The sequence below is a fragment of the Xiphophorus maculatus genome, chromosome 12 (genome assembly GCF_002775205.1).
Source record: "Xiphophorus maculatus strain JP 163 A chromosome 12, X_maculatus-5.0-male, whole genome shotgun sequence".
In the NCBI taxonomy this organism is placed as follows: domain Eukaryota; kingdom Metazoa; phylum Chordata; class Actinopteri; order Cyprinodontiformes; family Poeciliidae; genus Xiphophorus; species Xiphophorus maculatus.
This window is the reverse complement of record NC_036454.1, coordinates 17,503,001-17,527,624: the sequence shown is the minus strand read 5'-3', so window position 1 is coordinate 17,527,624 and position 24,624 is coordinate 17,503,001. Positions and strand designations below refer to the sequence as shown.

Here is a 24,624-nt window from a genome sequence, read left to right as displayed (position 1 = left end):
AATAATTGACTTGGTGACTGCTTTCTGATTCAGAAGAACGTGTGGACAATGACATGTATTCTATGCTTTTTACCCCATTCAAGCAAACATGTTTCACATCATATTTTTTGCGGGGATCAAATGTACAGCAGAAAGTCCCTAAAAGTCCAATAAATGTCCTCAGTTTCCTCTGAGGATTCTAGTCAGAAACTCTGATACTAATGTTAGTGCCCCTTTGTCTTTCAGCTCTGACTGCACATGTGCAAGTGGGAGCTGTTTAAGTGTTTCCATAGCAACTAGTTTTCCCAGATTTCCCTCAGGAGCAGCAAGTTTTTTTAGCCACTGCAGGAGTCAGGATCTGGAGCAACTTTACTCACTGTGTCTGCTTAAAGGTAAGCGACAAGGCAACAAATAGTAAGTTCTCTCTTGCTTGTTTTTTTTCCTTTCTTTCTTTCTTTCTTAGCTCTGACATTTACCAGTCGGATTTTGCTATTAAATAATTTCCAACAGCATCCAGGGGAGCTAATAAGTGTTTAATAAGTTTGTTGGCACCAAATCAAATTTGTCTGTAGATTAAAAAAACACAAGTTTGAGTTTGTTTTTGTTTTACTGTGTTTTAAGCATGATGCTACAGAGGTTTTCTGTCATGATTTGGGTGGTGAGGCAGAGGCAGCAGACCCAGGGTAAGATGAATAAGATGGTTTAATAATGAAAGTAGTCCAAAAATCCAAAAACATACAAAGTCCAGGCAGCACAAAGGAGCGGATGCAGAAGCTCGCAGATAGTGACAACAGGTACTGGACAAACACGACGAGAACCGGACAAGGATCAAAGAACACAGGTGGGGTTAAATACACAGAGGGTAATCAAGGAGACAAGAAACACCTGGGAACAATCAAGGGGAGACAATACAACACGGAGACTAAGAGACACAGAAACTCAAAATAAACACAGCTAAGGAACAGATTCTGACATTTTCAAGTCAATGCAAAATCTCATTTTAAGGCATTTATATAAAACAGTACGCCCTCTGTCTTTAAAGCTCATTTTGCGGTGAGGGAGAAACTGAGACAGCCTGCTGTCTCCTTGGTGAAAGAGCTTCCCAACAAGCTGACCAGGTTTCCTTGTCAACTGGGCAACAACATTCCTCACTCTCACATGAATCATGGCTGCCGGTCGGCCTGAAACACTGGGGAACTCTATTTGGTATGAGGAAAAACAGCTGACTGTTTCTCTGCAGATTTAGGGCATGGCTGGCCATTACGAAGAGGGCAGAGAGACAAAAGAGATCAGCAAACTTCTTTGCTCCGGTCAGAAGTTTTAAAGCATTCTTTATTGCTCGCTCTGTTGCACATTTGCACAATGTTTACCCCGCAGTTTCGTCTCTTAGATGCAGATCAAAAAGACAGCAATCTCAGGCTGGATCATCTGACTCCCAGACCTGATCACTGTGACCTCGTCCTAGACGCTATAGACCAACAACTTGAACAGCTGCAGGTCTGCTAATGCTATGTTTGGTCCATCAGTCATTTTCTCCCATAATATTTTAACTAAAAGTTATTTCAGCAAATATCCTTGCTTTTTTGCAGATTATCTCTCCAAAACTAAAAAGCGATGTGGTTCCTACATCAAAAAGTGGCAAAAACGGTAATGTATGCCATATATTCACCAGAAAATAAGTGACATTTTTCTTTCCACACAAGTGACAACAGATGTTTGGTTTTTCTAAGCTCCTCTGTGTGTCTGTAGCAAAACTCAAACTAATAAAACCTGCATTTTATTGCACATTCCAGTGATAAAGAAAATCACTGGTGATATTTTCATTAAAAAAAACATTTTTTCAAAACGTTTCCCCTTTTGTCTTATTGCAGGTACATATGCGTGGAGAAATTAATTACCAGGTGTTGAAGCAAATGGTTAAGCAACATTATGAGGATGTACACAAAGTGTCAATATTTATTTATTTATTTATTTATTTACTTTAATTTATTTAAAACAAACTCAACTCACCCTGAGTTTGCAGAACCCATTTTTGCTGTATTTCTACTTCAAGTCTTGGTAAACGTCTCCACCAGTTTTGCACCTCTACACTAACTTTACCATTTTTGTATATCAAAGAAGCTCCAGCTTTTATTTCTGAAAAAAGAAAAAAAAAATGCACATAATTTTTGCATCAACTCCACAATAATGTACTAATTTTAGTTCTTCCTCTCATAATGTAAATGAATGACATTGAAGTTTGTAGTTGCAATGTTTTCTTCTCTCCCCCAAAAAATACACTGACCTTCTGGGATGTTTCTGTTAATAACAAGGAAATCAGAAGAAGTCTGGATGTAATCCTCAGGAGCAAAGAGGAAAGTCAATTTTGGCAAGATCAGGTTGTCTGGAGGCTTTTGAGGCTTCTTGGAGAGTCACATCCTCTTTCAGAGAGTATTTGCTCTGAGGAATGTGGAAGAAGCTGCAAAGGGGAGACGACAGACCTCTCTCCATTTGGAAATACGGATCAATTAGACAGCGAGAACAAGACAGAGCGGAAAGAAATCTCTGACAGTGACACTCATGAAAGTGATCAAAACTGGCAACATCCAGAGAAAAAAACAAAACAGTAAAATCTGTAAAAGGATTATTTATTGGTTAAAACGCCAGACATGACAGAGGGTGTTCTCTCTTTCTACCGTATCTGTCTCAACACAAAGAGAGTGTTTGAGACGGTGTGAGCCTAGACAAGGAAAATTTCTACCAAAATAACAGAAGATATTACAATACATTGTTAGCATTTGTTTGTGGGCAGATTTTGTTCAGACTCTTTATGCAGAAACATCACAGCTTTGCTGGAAAATAAAAAAATAATGGATAATCTTCTTTGCTTTCTATCTTTGATCTCTGGAATAAAAATAAGTCAGAGAAAAGAATTTTAAATGGGTTTAGCTTCTCGTCTTTTCAATTATGTCTATGTCAAGACTCCATCCTCTTTCAGTCTGTTCTCTCTTCAAAAATCAGGCTTTATTTTTGGTTTTCATTGGTTATCTGTTAAAGCCTCTATTGTAACCTAAGCAGCTACATTTAAAACAAAGAAGATTTCTTGTTGCCTTCAACAACCCTTGTTCTACCATTTCTGTTTTTGCATCTCCTTTTGAAACCTCTAAAGGCTGTGGAAGGAAAAACAAAGAGGATTATATTACTGATCAGCTTGTAAGGCTCAAAGCCTCTAAACGTCTTGGCTGTAAAAAATTTACTTGGTGATGGCGTTGACTCGGTTTACTTCGGCTCGCTTTGTTTCCTCCACAAACACTAATCAGAGTTGCAGCCTCAGCAGTTTCTCACTTTGTTACCTTGTGGTCTCTGTGATCTCATTTTCTTCAGCTCCTTTGTTCTGAAGCTACTGCTAACATTTTGTTTCTAATTACATTCATTGCGCTCATTTGGGATTTTTTTCTAGCTTTTATTTTCTGACTAGAAGAAATTCCAGTAGGTCCCTTCTTCATGTGCAATCTGAACAGGTCAAATTTGAATTTGGAAAAATGCAGATCTGCGACTAAAATGTTTGAATCCTGTTCGTCAGGATGCCAGTTGACCTCAAGCAGCATGTGTTTTGTTTCTGTTCCAGGAGTTGCAAGATGGAGCTTTGGCAACATGTCGACGGACGGCGATCTTGATCTGGACGTCAGGCAGCAGGTCAGGAGGACAGGTAGGCGCAGCAGGAGCCAAAGAGGAAACGTAAAGGACAAAAAAAAAAGTGCTGGATGCAAAACTTTAAATAAAGATTAAAACGAATACAAAACATGTTTTAAAATACATATATTTAATACTCCATAAGCATGTTTGTAACCTTTTTCACTCCCTCACAAGGGTGTTGCTCCTTCATGGAGGATGTTGGTGATTTGAATGACATCTGTGTTGACCATGGTGACAGTGACTCAGCTGGAGAGGAAGAGAGAGAAACTCAGTATACAGCAGGTAAATCAAAAAAAAAAAAAGACTACATTTTATTAAACAATAAACAAGTTGTTTGTTTTGTAATTACAAAGCGAGGAGATTCTCTGATGCACATGAACAGATGAAAAGTCTTTCTGCGTCCTCCAACAGTCAGCAGAACAACAGAAAAGCCAACAGGTATCTAGAAGATTTTTAAAAAATTCTGCATTTTGTGATTTTCAACATTTTAAAGGTTTTGTGACTCCCTTGTTGTGTGTGTCTGTGTGTACATGTGTGTGTGTTTCAGTTTCTCACATTTGTATTTATTTTTTAAGTGAAAATAAAGACAGCAGTGAAGACATTAAAGACCTCATCAGGACGTCCACTCCAGTGAGGACATCAGAGAGGCAGCTGTCAGACTGCATCAACATGAAAGAGGAAGTCTTTGACTGCCGACGTGTAAGAATAGAGCTCACTCTTTATAATATTTATCCAAAATCATCCTGTGTGTCTGCAGCAGTGTTTTGCTTTTTGTTTAGAAATGTGAGAACGAGGAGAAGAAACTCGGATCAAAGTGGATTCAGCTGAAAGAAGTTGAGCTTTGTCTCTCTGAACTCCGACAGAAAAAGAAGGTATGTGGCCTTGTTTAAGAAAAGGACATAAGATTAAAACTGTAGTTTGAGGCCTCGGTTTATTGCTTATGACGCAGGAAACCGTTCGGCAGCTAGAACAACTGTCTGCAGATACGACTTGGATGCAGAAGGAGAAAAGATCTTTGGAGTTTGTTCTGAGAAACAGCAGGTCAGAGAAATAATCTGTTTGCCACAAAGTTAAATCTTCACCAACATGCTTGTGTTTTGGTTACTCAGGTAGTGAAACGGGGTTCACATGTGTGCGTGTGTGTAGGTACCAGCTACAGCAGTTCCAGAGGCAGACAGAGTCACATCTGAAAACTGTGTTCTGCTGGAAGAAGGTAGTTCAGCAATAAATCCTGTTTTTGGTTTTAAATGACTAATTTGATTTCTTCTGTTCTTGCATCGTTTCTCAAACATAATCATATTCAAACATCACTGCAGTGGATCAGATCACAATTGAGAACAAAAAATAAATTATCATAGGAATGCTGCTATTTTTGTTTTTCGGTTTTTCAAAGTGAATATTTGTCTTGGATTTGACAAAATTAGGAGCAACAACATATTTGTCTTTCTGCGAATGTGTTTCAAAATATTTGTAACTCATTAATGACTTCCTGGAGCAGCAGCTGGAGGAGCTTCATGAGGAGCTGCACAGGGCCACAGAGGCAGGGAGCTCACCGCTGAACAGATGTGCATGTCAGCAGAAACAGCTGGAGAAAAGGCATCAGACTGAGGAGGTGACACTCTCTTCTTTCACTTTCAAAGTCAAATCTTGTACAAAATATGAATAAAACAACATTGAAAGGATTTGTTAGCGCCTGCAACCTTTGAATAAAATCAAATGTTTTATTCAGAAATTGAATCACTTATAGTTTGGTTTTGCTTTAATATCAAATTTTCATTTGATGCTAATAAAGATTTGTTCTTTGTCATCGATCAGACCACAGTCTCACTCATTATCTTAGTTTGTCCAAAAATGTTTTCTTGTCTTAAAGGCAGTAGTTTTCTGGATCTCTGTTAGATATTTAGTTTGGTTTTGGTGCAGTAAAAAGCAGTGCAGTTTTTTTTTTTTTTAGAAGTGTATCTGAGCCACTGCAATAATCTCTGTCCAAAATGTGGTGCTATTTGAGGAGTTGAAAAATACATTGTTTTGATTTTCCAGTTCATATTAATGCAGCATTCTGATATCATTTAATATAAATATTTCACCAGTTTGTAATGTTTTTCTATTTTACTTTAGATGTTGAACGGTTTTGGGTGAAAGGTTACATGTTGTTTCTGCTTTTCTTCTTCTCACTTTTAGCCCCCCGATGTTCAAGTCAGCGAGCTCCAGCACGAACTGGGAGAATGTAGGATCAAGGTGGGAGCACTGGGCGAAATGTTGGCGCAGAAGGAGCTGCAGCTGACGGGTTTGCAGGAGGAACGAGACTCTCTGCAAGTGGAGCGAGACAACCTGATGAGGGAGCTGCAGCTCTACAGAGAGCTGGAAGAAGCTCAGGTAGTGATGGTAGGAGCTGAGGATTTCGTATCTTCATGGCAAAATTATTCACACTTCAACAGCCTCATATTAAGTTGTGCTGCACAAACATTAATGTGTTTTGTTGGGTGTTTAAGTGACAGTTCATCACAAAGTTGTACTAAGGTGTGAAATGGAAAAAGAGATACATGGACTTCAAATATATTTTTCTTCGACAAATAGTTAAATCTCGTTCAGACAGGATGGATGGAGAGTGTTGGTGAAAACACATTTTACCAAAGTCTTGCTGCCTTTAAGAACTTTTCTTCCAGGTTTGCTCTGTATTCATCTCCATCCATCCATGTCCCCATCAACTCTGATAAGTTTCCATGTTTCTACCGATGAAAAGCATCCCCACAGTATGATGCTGCCAACACTGTTTCAGGATGGTGATGGTGTGTTCAGGATGAAGTCGGGTGTTTTTCTAGTCATTCATAACGTTGTGCATCGTCTACCACATGACGCTGTCTCCCCAACTTGACTTATATTAAGAACTCTCTGAAAACAAATGCATGCCACACTTTTTAGACCGTTTTCATCTCAGATATTAATACAAAGTATCTTTTTTCAATTTGCTTCTTAATTATGCACTGTTTGTGTTGATTGATGTTTTTAAATCCTCCTGATCTATGCTTTGGAACATGACAAAATGTTGAAAGAGGACAAGAGTGATGAACATGTCTTTGGGGCACTGGCTATAAGTGCATCTCTATGTTTTAATATTCCTTTCGGCAGCAAGAACTGAACCTCCACAGGCAAGAGAAAGATCAAGCTTTAAAGGCACGTCTTATTCAGGTGCAAACTGTATACAAACGCATTTGTTTAAGCATACACAAATAGTTTTACACAGTTGCTGAAATTCTGTTTTATTCTAACTTGTATTGAGGAGCACATTGAGGAGTTCTGCAGTCTGAAACAGGTTCCTGGGCCTGAGGGAGGGGCGGCAGCGTCTCTCTGCAGGCAGCTGAAGGCCCAGGAGCAGGAGCTGAGGCAGCTTCAGAGCAACACGGCTCAGTGGAAGCAGCAGACTGCGGCTCGCCTCGCAGGCAGCTTTACCGAGCAGCTGATGGCTGATCTGGAGAGGTGAAAAATCATCCTTACAACATGTCCCGTGCATGTTTCTTTTCAGTCATGGCTGTCCACCCATGAAAACACTTTTCAAACGTTTTTCATCCCACAGGTGCAAGACAACGCTGATGAGGTGCAGGTAACAAATAACACAGTAACTAACCAGCTAATGTAAAAAGCATTGTTTCAATCTAAAACTGCACAGTAGACGTTACCTGTAGACTTAAACATGTAAGTTCCTACGGGTGCTGTGTTTTTTACTCATTGTGGCAGCTTTTAAAGAGTCTCCATGATTGTTTTACAGAAATGCATCAAAGATGAAAGAAACAAGTCCTGACAGAAGCACCATGTCTGGCGCAAAGGTAGACGACGTGTTAGCATTCGGCTCTTTCACACCTATTCCTTCAATAAACACGTTAACACCGTTCCTGTTCTCTCCTTTCTTCCATCAGGAATCTCAGGAGGCTGTTTGCTCCCACTTGCATCATGCAGCGGTCGGCGCTGCTGCTGCACACGTCCCCTCAGACGTCTCTTTGTTTCAGCTCCTTTGCTCCCTGCAGAGCAGAGTGAAGCAGCTCCAGGTAGAAAATCAGGCTTTCCCAGACACACTTAGCTTTGATGTATCAGGATCCTTTCTGACAACAGTGAGAGGGGAATTACCCAAAGGAGATTTTTGAGGATATTTCACTGCTAAGTATAATTACAGGCTGTGCAGTGGCATGCAAAAGTATTTACACCCCTTGGAGTTTTTTGTATCGTCTTACTTTGCAACCACAACTCTCCTGTGGGCGAAGGTGGGTAAAGTAGATGTCTTGGACTTCATAAGTTGAGGGTTTGATTCCAGCTTTCTCCTGCCACATGATGATATGCCCTTGGGCAAGACACTAAACCCCAAGATCTGTACTGATGTGAGTTTGAATGGTTTTTAAGAGACTGGTGTAAAGTGCTTGGAGCTGTAAATAGTCCAGAAAAGCACTAATAAATTTGGCCCATTCATATTTTATAATATACTAAAACAAATTAGAGCAAAATTGAGAAGAGGAAGGAAAAGGAGACATGCTGTGCCAATTTTTTATAATTAAAAACTTTAAAAATGTGGCTTAATATTCAGGTCCCACTGAGTTAATTCCTTGTAAAAGCATTCTTTGTTGTATGACTCCAAAACCACACAACTGAAATGATGTTGAATGTATTTTAAAGCCAATCAGTGGCAGCCATTATGACTCACTCACTGTTACATCTGCATGTGATAGAAGAATAAAAAGCAGGTCACTGTGACATAAGGCAGCATTCATCTGTGCTGAGAAAAAGGGATCTTCCATGGCCTGTCGACAGTGAACTGTGAATGAGTTGTGAACTGTAAATTAAATCATGCCACTTTTGTTAAATAACCTAATAAAACTCATGTGTGAGGAAACCCTTGTTACTGGAGGAAAATAATGACATCATGACTTATGGAAATGTTCAGGAAACGAAAACGACGCCTTTCTACCAGTACATATTAATCATGTCAGCTTTAACTGTACAGCCACTCCTCCGTTCTGAGGAGTCTAAGCAAGTTGAACTGTTCATGTGTCAGAGACTTTCCAGACTAAGATCTCCAGAAATGTAACAATTTATAGCCCATTTGGAAAATGTATTAATCTAATTTTTAGCTGCTTATTGTTGCTAGCTCATCTGAGTTTGTTGCTTATCTTTAAAAATGTATTTAACATTTTTAGGCTATTTTAAGAAAACTGTAGAGAAATGTTTTTAAAAACCTCTTCATGAACCATGTTTTATTATAAAACAAAAGAAGTAACAATGCTTCATGGCAATGTACAAATGCAAAGTTTACGCAAGTCATAAAAAAATGCCTTTGCAGAATTCCTTACAAAGTAATCAAAGGTCACAGATGTGGCAAATATCTGAACCAGAGAAACATTACTCCTCTATCACAAAACAACTGAGTTCTTAAAGTCAAAGTTCAAAGAGCATTTCAGCGACAGAGGAGGATTACTCCTCCACCACAATATAACGGTAAACAGGAAGTCAGGCTTTTAGTGTTCTGTAGGGACTCCCTAAAGTTTGCAGAGAAGAGCCAGGCATTGCACACTTATGGTCAACAGTAACATAAGTCATATTTACATTACATCAGTGTGCTGCTGGTCACTCATATGAACAAAATGCCTCTAACTTATGAGTGAATGTTAGTAAGGCGGCAAGTTTACAGGCCTTCAAGGTTTACATCAATAACACTGTTAAAGTTAATCCTCACATATCTGTCCACAAAAACAATGTGTGGCAAATAAATGACGCACAAACGAGCTCAAGATCAACAGGAGATCACAACACAACCGATCAGCTTATTCTGTGACGCTTGTCCAGTCTCTCACTTTGGCTTCGAGGTTAAATTTCCATGTCCTCCTCCCCCGAGTGGTGGAGCACAGGGAAGCTGTACATGGGTGCGCATGTCTCTGCAGGTGGACAGGAGGGGCTGAGGGGCGGGCTGGGAGACGAACATGGAGTTGGGTGCTGCCGGCCGACCGTCTGCTGTTTCCGCTGCTTCTGTAGCGAGTCCTTCAGCCTCTGGCAGAAGGGATCTTCTGGAGGACGCCACAGGACCAGCTCCATGCCTGAAGGACTCCTGGGGTCAAGAGGAAGGAGAGAGTGAAGGGAAAAAAAGTCACAGCAGATGGACATTAAATAGATAATTGTTATAGTCAAACGTAAGTTTATTAAACTCCAAAAATGCTTTTATGAAGATCTCAGAAAATTCTAGAAATGCAGCTAGTTTGCTGGACCTTTCTGGACTCCTACACCAAAACTAAATTTGTTTTTAATTTGTGTAAATGTAGGAGGGGGGGGGGAGAAATCAGTGTTTCTTTAAGTTTCAGTAAATTAGATCTACTTCCTTTATATGACCACATAATAAAACATAATAACTAAGATTTAACATAATTAACATCTGGTAAAATTCCACTTTAACAGTTTATAATGATTAACAATATGATTGCTTTATAGCCATAACATTCTTAGGTTAATGTAAAACCCAATTTATTTTACATTTTCCAGTGATAAAGGAGCAGGCAGGCTAGCATAACAAAATGTTCTGATTTTAGGAGCAAAATTCTTTTGGAGGTATTTTAAAGGTATGTGGGAAAGTTTAAAGTAAGCTGAACTTATGATGATTTGTTGCTTCCTGCATCTCAGGGTTTGTAGTTTGCAACAGCATAACACATGAATTACTGAATGGGGGCCGGAAATCACAAAATAAATGCTAGCAGAGTATTTTAAAAAATACATAAAAACACTCCTAGCAATACCTATTAGCTATTTTAACTGTTTTAAAATGATCAGAAACACTATGAGCTTTTATGTAGTAATCCATGTTTCCCTGGAGAATAAATATGACTCGAAGATCTTTTGTCTGAGCTACTCTTCAAAACCAGTAACATAAGAGAACATGGCATTCCGGTAGTGCAGATACTCTAAGGAATGAAAGTAACAGTGGAGGGCTCGGTACTTCAGGAGTTAAAGGATTATGGAAATGAGCATGGAGCACGTACACAGACTGGGCCACAGTTTGGGGGAGAATGTCACTGATGCCGCGCTGCAGACCCTCCTTCAAACTATCTGAGATGACCAGAACCGGCCGCCTCGGGACCGGCTCTACATCAAGATCCTCATCGTCATCTTCAAGGATTATTCTGCAACACATCAACATCATAGTGAACAAATACAGTCATACCTTGTGTGACTGTAATTTTTCTGTGCTGAACCCAACAGAAAAATAACCACAACTGATTAGTGAAACAAAGCCCCTCTGTTTGAAATAAATGGAGTGAACTGCAGGACTCAATGGGAAATATGTATATTACCAAGGCGGTAGTAAAAGTAAGTGAAAAATCACCCAAAGTTTGGACTTTGGTCTGAAGGTCTGACAGCGGATTATGCATGAATGCACAAGCATTAGTGGTTTTATATTTCTGACTCAACTTGAGGACAAGCAGGCAGAAAGTTGTTCCATACCTGTCTTCAATCTCCTGCAGTTTCCTATGAGCCGCTTCTATCTCCATGCAGGGGCTCTCCATCTCAGCTCGGGGCTGGACAGAAGAGGGCTGCGGCAAAGTGAGGCTCTGATGTGCTGAACATGGCTGTGGAGGAGGAGGAAGGGGGACTTGCTGTGCTGACAGAGTAGGACAAGTGTTCACCAAAATATCCACTTCTGTTTCAGGCATTAACCTTCGCTTTTTGGCACTGCAACCCCTGACAAAGCAGAAAATTTGTTAGAATACGCCTGTGTGGAGCCTGCATGCAGCGTGAAATGTTTTACACATTTACACATTCTGTCACATTAAAAACACAACATTTGTGTATTTTCAAATGAATTTTATAAGACAGAGCAAAATTAAGTAGCTCATAGCCAGCCAAATGCAGATCGAAATGCAAAGTGGCAACTTTTACAAATTCATCAGACTTTCTCTATCCAACTTGATTTAGATCAGCTTATTAGTATCAAGATGTGTAAAGCTGGCAAAATGGAAGCATCTCAGCAAAAGTTGATCCTACAAAAACGATGTCAGGAGGACTGAAAACAAATGCAGATCACAATTTCCAGTTTTACTTTTAAAATAAAAACATTAAAAACTTCCACTTCACAAATATGTGCCACTTTATGCTGATCTATTGCATAAAATTCAAATAAGATTAATTGATAGCAGGGCTACAATTATTATTCACCACACGTTGCTCACTTACCCATCATCTAGTCTCCTGTGCTTACGAAAGCGTCTTGTTTCCCAGCTGCTGTGGAGCAGAGACAAATATGTCAAAAACAAAACATTCCTGTATGCATTCCTGGTCAAGTGTCGGCGCTAAACTTGAGTGAAAAACATACCAATCAGTACCATACCTGTCTGAGTTTAGTTCTCTCTGAAGGCTGTCAGAGGTACTCGGAGGTCCCAACTCAAATTCAGGCAGAGTAGTGGGGCCTGAAAATGAATACATGGCTGGTAGACACCCCAGCTCACTGCCCGAGGGACGAACGTGTGCATGAAGAACCAGTGGAAGGGTTGATTTGAGGCAGGTGATTATAAGAAGTGTTAATCTGAAAGATCAGAACTGATGCTAATTAGATCAGCTTGAAAAAAAAAATGCATTTTTCTATTTTTCTACGACGTACAGGACGCACGTAGTGACTGTCACCAACATGACACTACGGAATTTATGTCTTGTATCTGGTTGGGGTGTTATTTATCTAAATAATGCATGGTAATAAAATTCTCAAAATTTTAATATTTTTGCACAAGTTCAGAAAAACACAAGTTAAAGCGCTGACCTGTGAACCTGCCCTGCCCCCTCGCCGTTTGTTGCTGTCGATGTTTAGCTAGCTCCTCTCCGCACAGTTGGGGGTTTCTCTGTTTAATGCGGTCATTAGCGGACAATAACAGCATCTGGTGATATGACCCGATAAAATAATTAAACCTCGGCTAAGCAGAAATGGCTCATAGACCACACGCCTTATTGTGCGTGGTGTGTGTGAAAGGCTTTGAAAGTAGGACGGGTCAACCTGACGTCGAATGAAAAAAAAACACACTTACGCTGGAAGACTCGTCAAGGTTCTAGAAAGAGCGTGAGCTACGCACGAGGCACAGGTGGATTGTGGGTAACGTAGTTGTGCCACACTCCGCACAGATTCTTTTTCGTCAACACAATCGGTTACATCAGTAAGTTAGAATAAACAGCTGTGCGTGAAGAACCAGTAACTATATCTAGTTGTTCTTTCATTATTAAAAGGTTCTGCTTTTCAAAGTGAGGCTGATAGCGCCCTCCCAACTCTAACTTCGATTGGCTCAGCCTCACAAGCGCCTCGAATTCTAACCAATCACAATCATCTAAATGTTTCATATGCTTTTCCAACTTCCTGTTGTATTGCTGTTTAAAGATACGATGAACTCTTCAACTTTTTCAAAGTTGTGTCATCTCAGATGATGGGTCATGTGAGACCGAGGCGTTATAAGCATTTGTCTCTCTGTTTTTCTCCCACTCAGCGCTGATTCTTTGCATTGGATTCTCAGGAGGTAATAAGCTACTGAGTCTTTACAGCTTTGTTGTTAAAGTTGACAGCAAAACCATTGCGACATTACTGCAATAACAATGTCTTACTATTTTAGGTAGCAGCAGTGTTGTGCCTATATCTTGCTGATATTTGAAGATTGTACTGTTCTAATAGTGTGAAATGCTTCAATGTCATGTGAATGTTTGTGTTGTTATTTAATTTTTCTATTTTGTTTTCTTTTTGGACAGCCAGAATGTTGGCTTTAGTGATTATTACCGGACTGCTGGCTTTTGCCTCTAGCAAGCCGTGTGGTAAGTAACTTTTAAATATATATTTCTATCTTGAAAACGGTAAACACTTTTTAAAACTACTTGAATTGTGATGCAACCAAGTCTGGAAATTCTCAGATTTTGCAATCTTCGAAATTTTGACTCGTCGATCTCGCCCAGTTGGCAGAAACTCGTTGAACACTTTAGACTTAAGGATAAAAACCTAAAATTAAAATAGAAACAAAAACGTTTCAGAAATCATTTATCTAGTATAATATGAAGAAATCATAGTAATTTTGAATGTTTTTTTTAAGCTTAGGGTTCGGGTTAGCATTAAAATAAAAGTAGGATTTTGTAGATTTTTTTTCTTATTTTACTTAGTTGAACAAGCACAGTCAATGTGCATGGTAACCTTTTTGAGACTAATGTCATTGCTAAGGCCCATCCATTCGATGTCTTCCTCTTTGAGACAACAAGCAGCCTGCAAGTTGAAGATAGTAGGCCAGACATCTTTCCTCATAACACTCTCCAGTTCATACTGGGCGATCTTGAAGGTGTACCCAGGCCAGAGGAGACTTTTAGCCCCTCTGGTAAGTTCTTGCTCTGCCTTGGGGTCTCTCCCCATTGGGATGCGCCTTTAAAAATGTCTAAAATGAGGCACCCTGGAGGCATCTTGGTCAGATCCCCACACCATCTTAAATGGCTCCTATTTTTTGAGCTCCTCTGATGGCTTATGGAGCTCCTTACCTGAATTTGTTGTATAGGAGAAGTTTATTTTAGTTGCTTGCACCTAGGATCTCATCCATTCAACCATGACAGTTATCTCATGATCATATGTCAAAGATAAATTATTGACCAATCAGTATGGAGAGCATTGCTTTTTTTGCTGAGCTCTTTATTCACATTTACAAATTGATGCAGCACCTGCATTACTGCAGATGATGCCCCAAATTATCTATCAGTAAATCTAACAGAGGCCACCTCCACAAAATGACGTCTAGGTCAGTGCCAATTAAGAAAGAGGACCTGGGTGTGCTGAGTCCCAGTTTCATAATTGGATTTTGGGGTATGTGTATTTATTTGGTGTCTATCTTTTACTATATAAAGATAAAAATCAAAACATCATAACCATATTTTAGAGGAAGTTCATGCCATCCATTTTACTGAATGATCCACCTGCAAGCAGCTCCATCAAAAACTAAACAAATCTGTAAAATGCTGAACCTTTAAAAAACGATCACAAGCAGCAGAGTAGAAAGGTGTTTTTATTTTTACCTCATGCAATTTCTTAACTTGTATTGAGTTTATCTGGGTAGAGGCATTCTGTAATTTGCTCTTAATCTTAGCTGCTGATGCAGCTTCTTGGGGTTTCACAATCCTCCAAAAGTTTTTGTTGATGTCAGCAACAACACAGAGACATCCCTGTAAGTTGTCTTTTTTTTTTTGGCAAAATTTGTTTCAGATACTGAAGGATCCAATTCTGAGCTGCTCCTGACACTCAACAGGAATCTTGTTCATTCTCTGGAAAGTCCAGAAGGACTTCCCAATCCCAGCGTTCACCTGGGTCTTCGACTGTCTCATCACCACAACCAGGCCAAGGAGACGGATCACCTCAACAAACTGAAAAATGAACTTCACGATGACATTCAAACGTATTTTTCCACGTTTCGTAACAGTACATTGACGTTCTATGTGAAATTATGAACATTCTTTGTTTTTAACTTTGTCTAACTTTGTCTTCAGCTCACTCTCAAACAGCCAGGCTGTGACTGGCATCATGGCGCTGTATAGTCTTGCCCTGAAGTCCTCCTGCTATGACCTCAACACCATCAGCTTCACTGCAGATGACAAGAGTGAGACACTGCTGACACACCTGAAGAGGCAGATGGAGCAGGAGAAAGAGCACATCGGCTGTAAGATTTTCCTTCACGGGTTCAGTTTTTTTCTAAAACGTTTGCAGAAACTTGTTTTACTGTCCTGCAGCATGAGGTCAGAGTTCACTGCTGTGATTTGTCTCTCAGAAAGAAAACTATTTCTGAAAACGCTGAACAGCGAAAATGAAACAGTTAAAGACATAACTAACATAACATTATCCAAGAATAGAGCAATTATTAACTGATTCAAGCTCAGCAGGACAACATAATGCCAAAATAGCATAATTTTTTTCTAACTTTAGTAAAGATTTATGTCATTTAGGTTTTTTTTTTCTTTCGTCTTGCAGTCAGCCACCGCCCTTTGACCAACTATTACCAGTACAGCCTGGGTGTGCTTGCTCTCTGTGTGAGTGGCATAAGGGTCAGCAACCATGTCAGCCACAAGCTCATCAAAGCAGCAGACAATGAGCACTTCAAACACGGAGAAACCGAGAGCATTGGTGAGTTAAAGGGCTGTTGAAAATCTTTGATCTGTAAAGTGGATTAAATTGCACAGTTTTTGATTTGTAAAATAAAATAGCTGTGACTAGTAATTTAAAAACGGCATTGACAATGTACTATTCAAATAATAAACTGTTCCGATCTAGAGAACATTTGCAAGGCAGTTTAGGCAAATCTTATCAAGTCAAGATGTGGCGTGCTCATGGAGTCCTACCAAAGAAGACTGTATTAAAAACTATTAGTTTAAGACTCTGCAGACTATGCAACTGGATTATTGCACTTTTTTTAATCTAAAAAAATTGTTTTTCAGCTGAAATATATAAGATGATTGCAACAAAATGTATGGAAACAGTTTAGCGCTTTCACATCTTAAAATCTGGTATTGTAATAACATATTGACAACATGCAGACCAGGTGTGTTTCATTTTTTTTAAATCTCTGTTTGTTTTGTAATTCAACATTTTTGTCCCTCCTAGATACCTATGCTATGGCTGGAATGGCCCTTCAGTGCGTGAAGAACTCTGGATCATATTCACACAATGCAGAGGAGCTGAATTTAACTCTCAACAAGATCAAGCAGAAGCTTCTGGCCTCTCGTAGATCTGACGGTCATATTGGCAATGAGTTCAGCACGGGTCTGGCAGTTCAAGTAAGAAGTTATTTGTTTTCTGTCCTCACCTTGTTTCTGCATCAAACCTTAAAAATCACTCGTGCTTGATTTACTGACATTCAAGGCTTTACTGGCAATGGGCAGTGAGGTTGGAGATTGTTCTGCCTCAATGGAGGCCATGAGAACAGCTGCCAGAAGCAACACCTACCACAACCCCATGGCTATTTCTCAGACTCTGCCGGCGCTCCAGAGGAAAACCTACCTGTCGGTAAAAACTCTGGACTGCCTCAATGAGGATGGTGTGTGCAGAATTGCTTCCAGCTTTTTTTGGTCACTTTGATCGGTATCATTTCTTATTTCACATGTTTTTTTCTTTTTGCAGACACACTGGTGCTGGAGCCTGTAGACCCTGCTGTGGTTTTACCAAGTGAGACCAAAGTGAATGTGATGATGGAGGTGGTGACTGCTAGCGGAGCTGCAGCTGCATACTCTGTGGACGTGCCAAAGGGCAGCTCCCTGCTGGAAGCCCTGGAGCTGCTTGAGAGGAAGAATGTTGGCTTCACGTAAGTTGATTTAATGAGCCGCAGCAAGTCACTGTCTGTCAAACCTGCTGAAGTGAGTAAAACCTGATCCTGCTTGGCAGATTTCAAAAGGAATCCAGTCTGTGGGGACCATTCTTAAGCGCTGTAAACGGAGAGCAGGCCAGACAAAGCGACCGCAGATACTGGCACCTTTCTTCTGATGGCACGGCTCTCACTGAGGGTAAAGACACACACACACTTGTTGCAGTGACATTCAGCAATATTAACTACTGTAGTCTGTTAAATTCTTTGAAGTTAAATAATTGAAATACCTAATTTTTTCAGGTGTTGGCGACTTCAAGATCAACGCTACTCAAAAGATCACCATCAAAAACACAAGTTACTGATAATGTTGTTCTAACGACAAATTCTTTACCTTCAAATCTTTTCTGGCACTATTTTGATCTGTGATTATAGCTAAATTGTCTGCTGCTATCATTTATTTATGCATTCATAAATGGCTTGCATAAAACTGTAATTTGGGACTTCTGTGATAGTTTTTAATGTAAATGCTTTTATTTCAGTACTGAAATTGTGTTTTTTTTTGTTTTTTTTTAGAATGAATATTCACTCATTTGTTTCATAAAATGGATTTAAAATCCTGGTCATTTTCTTTAAACAAAATAAAGTTGTGGTGACATATCAAATTATATATATATATATATATATATATATATATATATATATATATATATATATATATATATATATATATATATATATATATATATATATATATATATATGTATATAGCCTAATTTAACTTTACTTCTCCACTTTCTTCCTGACTGGTTTGCTGTGTTAGATGACTGAAGGTAAATTACACTGTTTTTAGAGGTATCACAATAAAGATCAAGAATTCAAATGAATGCAAAATATATTCGAATGCATAAATATATCATTCTCCCTGTGCAACATCACCGCTGACATTTAGTTTTTACACTGACGCATAAAATCAAGAAATACGCATTTAGCGTCTAGGGGCAATAACATATTTGTTGAAGGGCTTTTATTGTGAAAGTAAATGATGTTATGCCGGAAGTGCGTCTAGTTGCTAACGCTACGCTGGTAGCGTTTAGCAACTGGCACATGTTACAAAATTTAACTCAGAATTGTGCTAACAAGGAGAGACTTATGCGAGACTGAAATTTGACTTTTATAATCGAAATAAAGTATATTTTACAAGCGTAGAAAGACGTTTTAATTTGCTCCGATAGTTGATGTTGCATTAGGATGTTTTGGGTAGAGCTAGCTTTCATGAGCTCATCTCCTGGTGATGTTTCTGCTGATTAATAAGAGACAGGGAAAGTGTTTGCTATCATATAAAAATTAAAGTGCATTTCCTGATGGCTGCCCTGCACCGACTACTTGTGTTACACCGGGTTTCTGAAATCCAGAAACAGGGTTCAGGTCTGATGCAGCTCAGGAGGTTTGCATCCACACTGTGGAAACCACCAAACAGCTCATTTCTGAGAGGAAGGACAACTATCTGCAGCTATATGGATAAAAATATAGGGGACCCAAGTGTTTCTTGCTCTAAAAACTACTCGAGTTCATCTAAGGATGGTGCATCGCGAGTGAAGAGAGTTTCTATCGAGGGAAACGTCGGTAAGATCACTGGATCTTTAAGTTGTGTAACTACAGAGAGTCCGTTGTAGTTGAGAAAAACTAGTAGATATAAAATAAGTTATTAAAAAGTTATTGTAAAGATCTTTATACAGTGGCATACCTCAGTATGATCTCATAGATCAGACTTTTGCGTGGCAAAAGTCTCCTTCAGAGACAATCATCTGTGAAAGAGCTGCAGGGATACACAACTCAGAATAATCAATTTGTCCTGCACTGCAAACATATGGCCTCTATAAACACCAGTGCTAAAACAAAATCAAGAAAAAGACTGAATCCAAATGTACACCACACTTTTCGGTTTTTATTTGTAAAACAATTTGAAGAACAACTTATGCATTTTCCGTTTTCTATTTCGCAATTATGCGCTACTCTTTTTGGCTATCATAAAACCCCAATAAATTTTATTTATAGGTTTGTGGTTGGTTGAGAAAAACTAAAAAGCTCAACATGTATGAATATTTTTGCAAGACATTGTATTTCTGGTTAAAGTGAGTAAACAGAAATGATCATATTATCCTTCACCAGGATAATATGATCATAATATGAATTATTATGGTTTAATGTGTACAGGTGATGTGAAATTTAAAGAATTGCACATTGGGAAGACTGCATAATATTGCTACTATGTCATGTGCTTTTCTCCTAACAGCTGTTGGAAAGTCAACCTTTGCAAAACTCCTGCAGTCGGTTTCTACAGACTGGGAGGTGGTGCAAGAGCCTGTCGGTAAATGGCAGAACATTGAGATCAAGACCTCAAAGGTGAAATTATTTTTCTCCCAGACACCATTTGACCATTTGGTATGCTAAAGAGGAATAAAAGACTAAATTATTCCCATTTATTTACCAGGAAATAGATGCTTCACCCCAAGGAACAGCCAACAACTTGCTGGAGATGATGTACCAGGACCCTCAGCGCTGGTCCTACACATTTCAAACATATTCCTGTGTGAGCCGAATGAGGATACAACTTCAGGCCCCTCCTGCTCATCTCCTCAACGCAAAGGAAACCCCTGTCCAGGTGTATGAGCGCTCGGTCTACAGTGACAGGTGAAACATTTTATATCAAGACTCAACCATGTCCGTGTCTGTCCTTAAAGCATCAGTCCTTTTAAATAAACTGTGGTTCCCAGAGTTCCCAGACATAAGTACACATTCTGGATTTCAAGTATTGTGTTGATTTATCTTTGGTGAATTCAGAGTGAGATCCACTTATGTAGCTTTATTCTGCCTACTTTAAACTAACCTTAAATCTTCTCTGTCAGATACATCTTTGCTCTGAATATGTTTGAACTGGGCTGCATCAACACCACTGAATGGGTGACGTACCAGGACTGGCACTCCCTGATGGTGGAGCAGTTTGGACACCGGGTGGAGCTGGAGGGCATCATCTACCTCAGAGCCTCACCCAAGGTATGGATGTAAGATCTTTTTTTTTTCTTCTTATTGCTCTGAATTCAAAACCTTGCAAAGAAATCGCAAGCCACTTTGCTTCTCTCAGATGTGCATGGAGCGTCTCAAGTCACGGGGAAGACCTGAGGAGGAGGGAGTGAAGCTGGACTACTTGGAGACGCTGCATAGGCAGCATGAGAAGTGGCTGGTAGAGAAGAGTACTGAGTAAGAAACACATCATGTGTCTGCAGCAAATAAATAAATACATTTGTGGTAAAACAAAATTGCACCTTCATTTTTCTGTGTATTTCACATAGTACAATATGTTAAAAGTAGTCTGGTCTTTACCAAGTTTAAAGATATTTAAAGGGACAGCATTATGGAAAAAAATTTTTTTTGAGCTTTACGTTATGTTGTAATGTTTCTCCCTGGAGTGTTGCTTTGATTTTCTTTCTTGTATGTTTGAGAAATTGTTTAGTCTCCCAGGGCAACCCTCCAGCTGTGCAAAACTCCTGGGTGGATCTAGCTCCTCCTTTGAGGCGCAGCTCCTCTTCAGAGCTGCAGTTTCCAATCTTCTGAGCTCCTGCCTTACAGAGCAGTCTTCCTCTGCCATGGCATCACGGCATTTTCTGTTGTTTCTGATCGTGTAACCAAACTAATTGTGTTGTGATTTAACTAATTTTAGAGCTCTGTAAAAGACAATTGATTTTTATTTTGCTCAAAACACGCTTTCGTCTTACCAAGACTGTAACATAAATTGAGTATTTTAGTTTTTCAGTAGTAATTACTGTAACAGCAGATGGCAGTCTGCATTGTGTGGTATTTGAAGCCTTTAATGTATGTGTCTGACACAGCTTTGCTCTTTTTAACCTTAGGATACACTTTGAGAAGTTGAAAAAGATCCCTGTGTTGCAGCTCGATGCCAGTGTGGCATTTAATAGTGATCCCAAAGTGCAGAATCTGTTTGTTGCAAAGGTAAGTTTTCGACTTTTCTATCTTGTGGCTGCTGTACCTATGTGAGCCACATGGGGTCTCTAATGTGCTTTATCTTATAAATTTGCTAATGTTTATATTGTAATGGAGTTGATGATGTGTACGTGTTTTTAATCCACCGTGATCCTAAATAACCTTTTCACATTTACAGGTGAAGGACTTCTTTAAAACTTTGTGAGAAGATTCACCTGAACAGTCGCTAACGGAGGGCAACAAAAGACATCAAAATAACACAAAAGAGCACTGTACCACTGTTTTTAAAATGCACACAGTTTGTCTTTATATGAATGTTTCACTTCTAGTGATTCTGTTACATTTTTTTTATTAAAGTTCCAGTTGTTTGTTAGTTCTCACAACACTGTTTTCCAACCAGAATTCTTGAACTGTATAAATACTCATCTGTTAAAATATTTATTTTTCCAAACAATAAATGCAGATGAATCCAGCAGTTTTTATACCAAGTAATAATTATAAGCTAAAGAATGACTGTGAAAAGTGCCACAAAGTGTTTAGTGGGGATCTGTATGTGTGGATTTCTTATACATTGTTGACTAAATAAATTTTTTTTTTTTTTAATTGCCTGGGGTTTGTTTATTCTTTGTGTTTTTCTGAGCATCTTTACACAATGCCTTGAAAAACTACTCATACCCTTTGAACTTTGGAATGCAAAGAATAATTATTTTTAAATGATGATTTCACTTATTAATGGAAGAAAACAAACCTGGCCCACTGTGAAAAAGTAAAACACACTATTAAATTTAAAAGAAGTCATAAACTACATTTTTGGAAATGCTGAGTTCAATTTCACTTTCCACACTCAGACATAACTATTACCAGACCTGCATAAATTCCATTTCATGCAATCTTTCTAATAAGGCTGAGCTTAACTAAAATATCTTAAGAAACAACACATCATGCCCTGATATAAAACAATAATCAAGAACAGATGAATAATTTACTTGATTTGTAGAATAAAAAATTTAGCTTTCTTTTGGAAGGAGAATGTTGTCAAATCATTACCCTGATGTCAAGATTTATTTTATCTACGGAGCAGAATGAAGATTAAAAGAACGTCAGCAAGTTCAGCTCTTAATGGTTCATCAAAACCAAAGTGAACTTTCTGGAGAGACCCAGTCCCAATTTAACTTTAACCAAAACGCTTTAACTGGTACACTGGAAATGCGACAATTAGTAATTAAAATATGATCCAAGTACATTCACAATAAGACAAAACTAACTTACAAGCAACTTTTTTCAGCAGGAGCTTATTTTAAGTAAATAATTTCTTAATATTGATTAAAAAGTACTTGTTAAAAGTGAAATAATCTGCCAGTGGAACTAGGACAGCTCAGTGTAACGTCTGAAATCTGCTGTTTGCTCTCAATTTTATTTAGAGGTGTCTGAGTAAAAGGGAGTCGATGTGACACTTTTCAGATTGTTATTAAGCTTAGTTTTTTGTTGATCTATTACATAAAATCGTAACACACTGGTTCTTGGTTGTAAGGTGATTTGGTTTTGAGAGGTTAAAGAGTAATACAACACGTTTGCAAGTCATTGTAAAAAAGGTGTCAATAATATCAGTGTTTAATTGTTAATATAACCTGTTTTGCATTTAAAAGTTAGTTTGACAGGACAATGACCTTGGCTAAAAGCAGCTACTCTCTGGCCCTCTGATGTGCTCTGATGATCAGAGGAGCCGTTAAGATGCCTGCAGTGGTCAGGGGTCATCAAAGGGCAGCTGTCTGTTATAAAAGGCCAGTCTACAGCTCCATCTGCACTCAACATCATTTGTGCCCTGGAGCAGCTGGAGGAAGGACAGACTGAGGCAGATCTTTGTGAGTTTCAGCTAAAATGGAGAGCAGAGTCCTGGCTGTCTTCTGCACGCTCTCTCTCTGCTCCTTTGGAGCCGTCATCTCGACGCGGACGCGTAGACATCACACACACCTGGAGACCAGTTCAGCTCATGGAAACATGTCAACTAATCATCGCAGCAGATATCCTTTGTACATGATGCAGCTGTACCGCTCCTTCAGTGCTGCCGACTCCATCGCCTCACTGACTTTCAACACCTTTGCAGCTCCAAGGGACCAGCTGTCAGCTTACAGCTCTGATTCTGTACTGAGTCTAGTGGCTAAAGGTTGGTAAACATTTTTTGTTCAAACATTCAGGACTGTTACACCTTGACTGTTAGTTTCTGTGTTATCAGACCCTCCCTTTTTACAGCTCAGCAAGTGTCAAAATGCTTATTGGACTTAAAGGCTGGCTCTGTTTTATGTGGGGCGGTTGTATATTAGCCCTCAGACGGCCTTGTGCAGGGGGGTCCAATACACATCCTGCCCCGTTTCCCCTCTCACTTCAATGTTTTGACATCTGTCCAGCGACCTGGCCTCTCCACGTTCGCTCAGACTTGGAGTGTCACACTTTGATTTCTCTTTCTCCTGGTTTTTCGTGAAGGTTGTCATCAAGTGGGCGACAGATGGATGGTCACCTTTGACATGTCTTCCATCTCCACCAGTGAGCTGGTCCAGCTAGCAGAGCTTCAGATCCGACTCCCAGCTTTCTCTGCCTCTCACCATGCTACTGTGGATTTATATCATTCCCAGAAGCACATCTGTGACCTGGATGGCCAGGCGTCAGAGGAGGAGGCTGTCTTCTTGGGGAGCTTTGGTGCAACACCGAGCAGCACAAAGTCTTCCTGGAAAGCATTCAATGTGACGAATCTCTTGAAATACTGGCTTTACCAGGGAGATGCAGTGTTGAGCCGAGAGGGCTCAGGGGTGACTCAGAAAGACAGCGGGAGTGGTTATGGGGATGAAGACATCTTGGGAAGAAGTCAAAGAAAAGTACAATATCCAACCACAAATCGGGTGATGATGGTCATCTTCTCCAAACACAACCTGCCCCAGGATTCCTCTGGAGCTTACAGTCTCATTCACACTGTGGAAAACTCCAAGTATGTGACAGCCAACAGGGTCAAGAGCGATAGGAAAAGCCGGCGCCGCAAGAGGAACCGATTGGAGGCCCTGCGAGTTACCCATGGGGCTGCACCTACCGTGGCCCTCGCAGCGGAACAGGCTCAGGGGCTTCTGTGTCGCAGGGTGGACATGTGGGTAGATTTTGACCACATTGGCTGGGATGAGTGGATTGTGCATCCGAAGCGCTACAACGCCTATCGCTGTGAGGGAGAGTGTCCCATCCCTCTAGACGAGTCCTTCAACCCCACCAACCACGCCTACATGCAGGTAAGATGATGACTACAGAATATGGCTCCTTCTGATTGTGCAGTTCATGTGAAATGTTCTGTTAACTTTCAGAGCCTGCTGAGACATCACAACCCAGGAAGAGTGTCCTGCCCTTCCTGTGTGCCGACACGCCTCTCCCCGCTCTCCATGCTGTACTACGAGAACGATGACCTGACCCTGCGGCACCACGAGGATATGATTGTTGAAGAGTGCGGCTGCCACTGAAAGGATTACTGCATAAACCTGAATTGTTGTGTTTTTGTTTGCATGTAACATTAATAATCAAGTATAATAGCATTTCTTGTCATTTCCCTCTATTGAAAGCATTTCTGTGTTGAAAGAAATTTCTTATCCTTTCTGGGTAAGATTTTACTATTCTATAC

The 24,624-nt window shown here is 39.7% G+C and overlaps 5 protein-coding genes across 8 annotated transcripts; 4 read left to right on the top strand and 1 right to left on the bottom strand.

The window, feature by feature from the left end:
• Window positions 1-308: 308 nt before the first annotated feature.
• Window positions 309-8,506, top strand: LOC111610286 (protein MLP1-like). Its single transcript, XM_023343372.1, has 18 exons — window positions 309-371; window positions 1,220-1,289; window positions 1,370-1,476; window positions 1,569-1,626; window positions 3,587-3,667; window positions 3,829-3,936; window positions 4,008-4,092; window positions 4,230-4,353; window positions 4,434-4,526; window positions 4,604-4,695; window positions 4,801-4,867; window positions 5,153-5,266; window positions 5,833-6,036; window positions 6,781-6,840; window positions 6,932-7,128; window positions 7,226-7,252; window positions 7,418-7,475; window positions 7,566-8,506. The coding sequence occupies exons 2-18, from the start codon at window positions 1,229-1,231 to the stop codon at window positions 7,788-7,790; spliced, it is 1,761 nt and encodes a 586-aa protein (XP_023199140.1). The 5' UTR covers window positions 309-371; window positions 1,220-1,228; the 3' UTR covers window positions 7,791-8,506.
• Window positions 8,507-8,876: 370 nt separating this feature from the next.
• ccdc117 (coiled-coil domain containing 117) lies at window positions 8,877-12,705 on the bottom strand. Of its 2 annotated transcripts, none has more exons than XM_023343902.1 (6): window positions 12,434-12,705; window positions 12,008-12,202; window positions 11,854-11,898; window positions 11,125-11,361; window positions 10,662-10,802; window positions 8,877-9,739 (listed from the first exon to the last, which is right to left on the bottom strand). In XM_023343902.1, exons 2-6 carry the CDS (start codon window positions 12,100-12,102, stop codon window positions 9,502-9,504), a joined length of 756 nt encoding a protein of 251 aa, XP_023199670.1. In that variant the 5' UTR covers window positions 12,103-12,202; window positions 12,434-12,705; the 3' UTR covers window positions 8,877-9,501. The 2 variants fall into 2 exon arrangements, with proteins under 2 accessions (XP_023199670.1, XP_014324452.1); XM_014468966.2 differs by having other exon boundaries at window positions 11,854-11,901; window positions 12,434-12,703.
• Window positions 12,706-13,019: 314 nt separating this feature from the next.
• Window positions 13,020-17,587, top strand: LOC102237750 (transcobalamin-2-like). Its single transcript, XM_023343901.1, has 10 exons — window positions 13,020-13,175; window positions 13,402-13,464; window positions 14,885-15,074; window positions 15,166-15,335; window positions 15,644-15,796; window positions 16,274-16,446; window positions 16,532-16,706; window positions 16,790-16,970; window positions 17,051-17,169; window positions 17,274-17,587. Exons 2-10 carry the CDS (start codon window positions 13,407-13,409, stop codon window positions 17,333-17,335), a joined length of 1,281 nt encoding a protein of 426 aa, XP_023199669.1. The 5' UTR covers window positions 13,020-13,175; window positions 13,402-13,406; the 3' UTR covers window positions 17,336-17,587.
• Window positions 17,588-17,678: 91 nt separating this feature from the next.
• Window positions 17,679-21,573, top strand: LOC102221703 (deoxycytidine kinase-like). 3 transcript variants are annotated; one of them, XM_005795090.3, is made up of 7 exons: window positions 17,679-18,596; window positions 19,267-19,376; window positions 19,465-19,664; window positions 19,880-20,027; window positions 20,116-20,231; window positions 20,882-20,981; window positions 21,151-21,573. In XM_005795090.3, exons 1-7 carry the CDS (start codon window positions 18,335-18,337, stop codon window positions 21,175-21,177), a joined length of 963 nt encoding a protein of 320 aa, XP_005795147.3. In that variant the 5' UTR covers window positions 17,679-18,334; the 3' UTR covers window positions 21,178-21,573. The 3 variants fall into 3 exon arrangements, 2 of the variants coding, with proteins under 2 accessions (XP_005795147.3, XP_023199667.1); XR_002753597.1 differs by lacking the exon at window positions 21,151-21,573 and having other exon boundaries at window positions 19,880-20,035; window positions 20,882-20,970; XM_023343899.1 differs by lacking the exons at window positions 20,882-20,981; window positions 21,151-21,573 and having other exon boundaries at window positions 19,880-20,035; window positions 20,116-20,875.
• A 1,277-nt stretch (window positions 21,574-22,850) lies between these two features.
• Window positions 22,851-24,466, top strand: LOC102237495 (nodal homolog). Its single transcript, XM_005794984.1, has 3 exons — window positions 22,851-23,136; window positions 23,454-24,241; window positions 24,314-24,466. Exons 1-3 carry the CDS (start codon window positions 22,851-22,853, stop codon window positions 24,464-24,466), a joined length of 1,227 nt encoding a protein of 408 aa, XP_005795041.1.
• The last annotated feature ends 158 nt before the right edge of the window (window positions 24,467-24,624 follow it).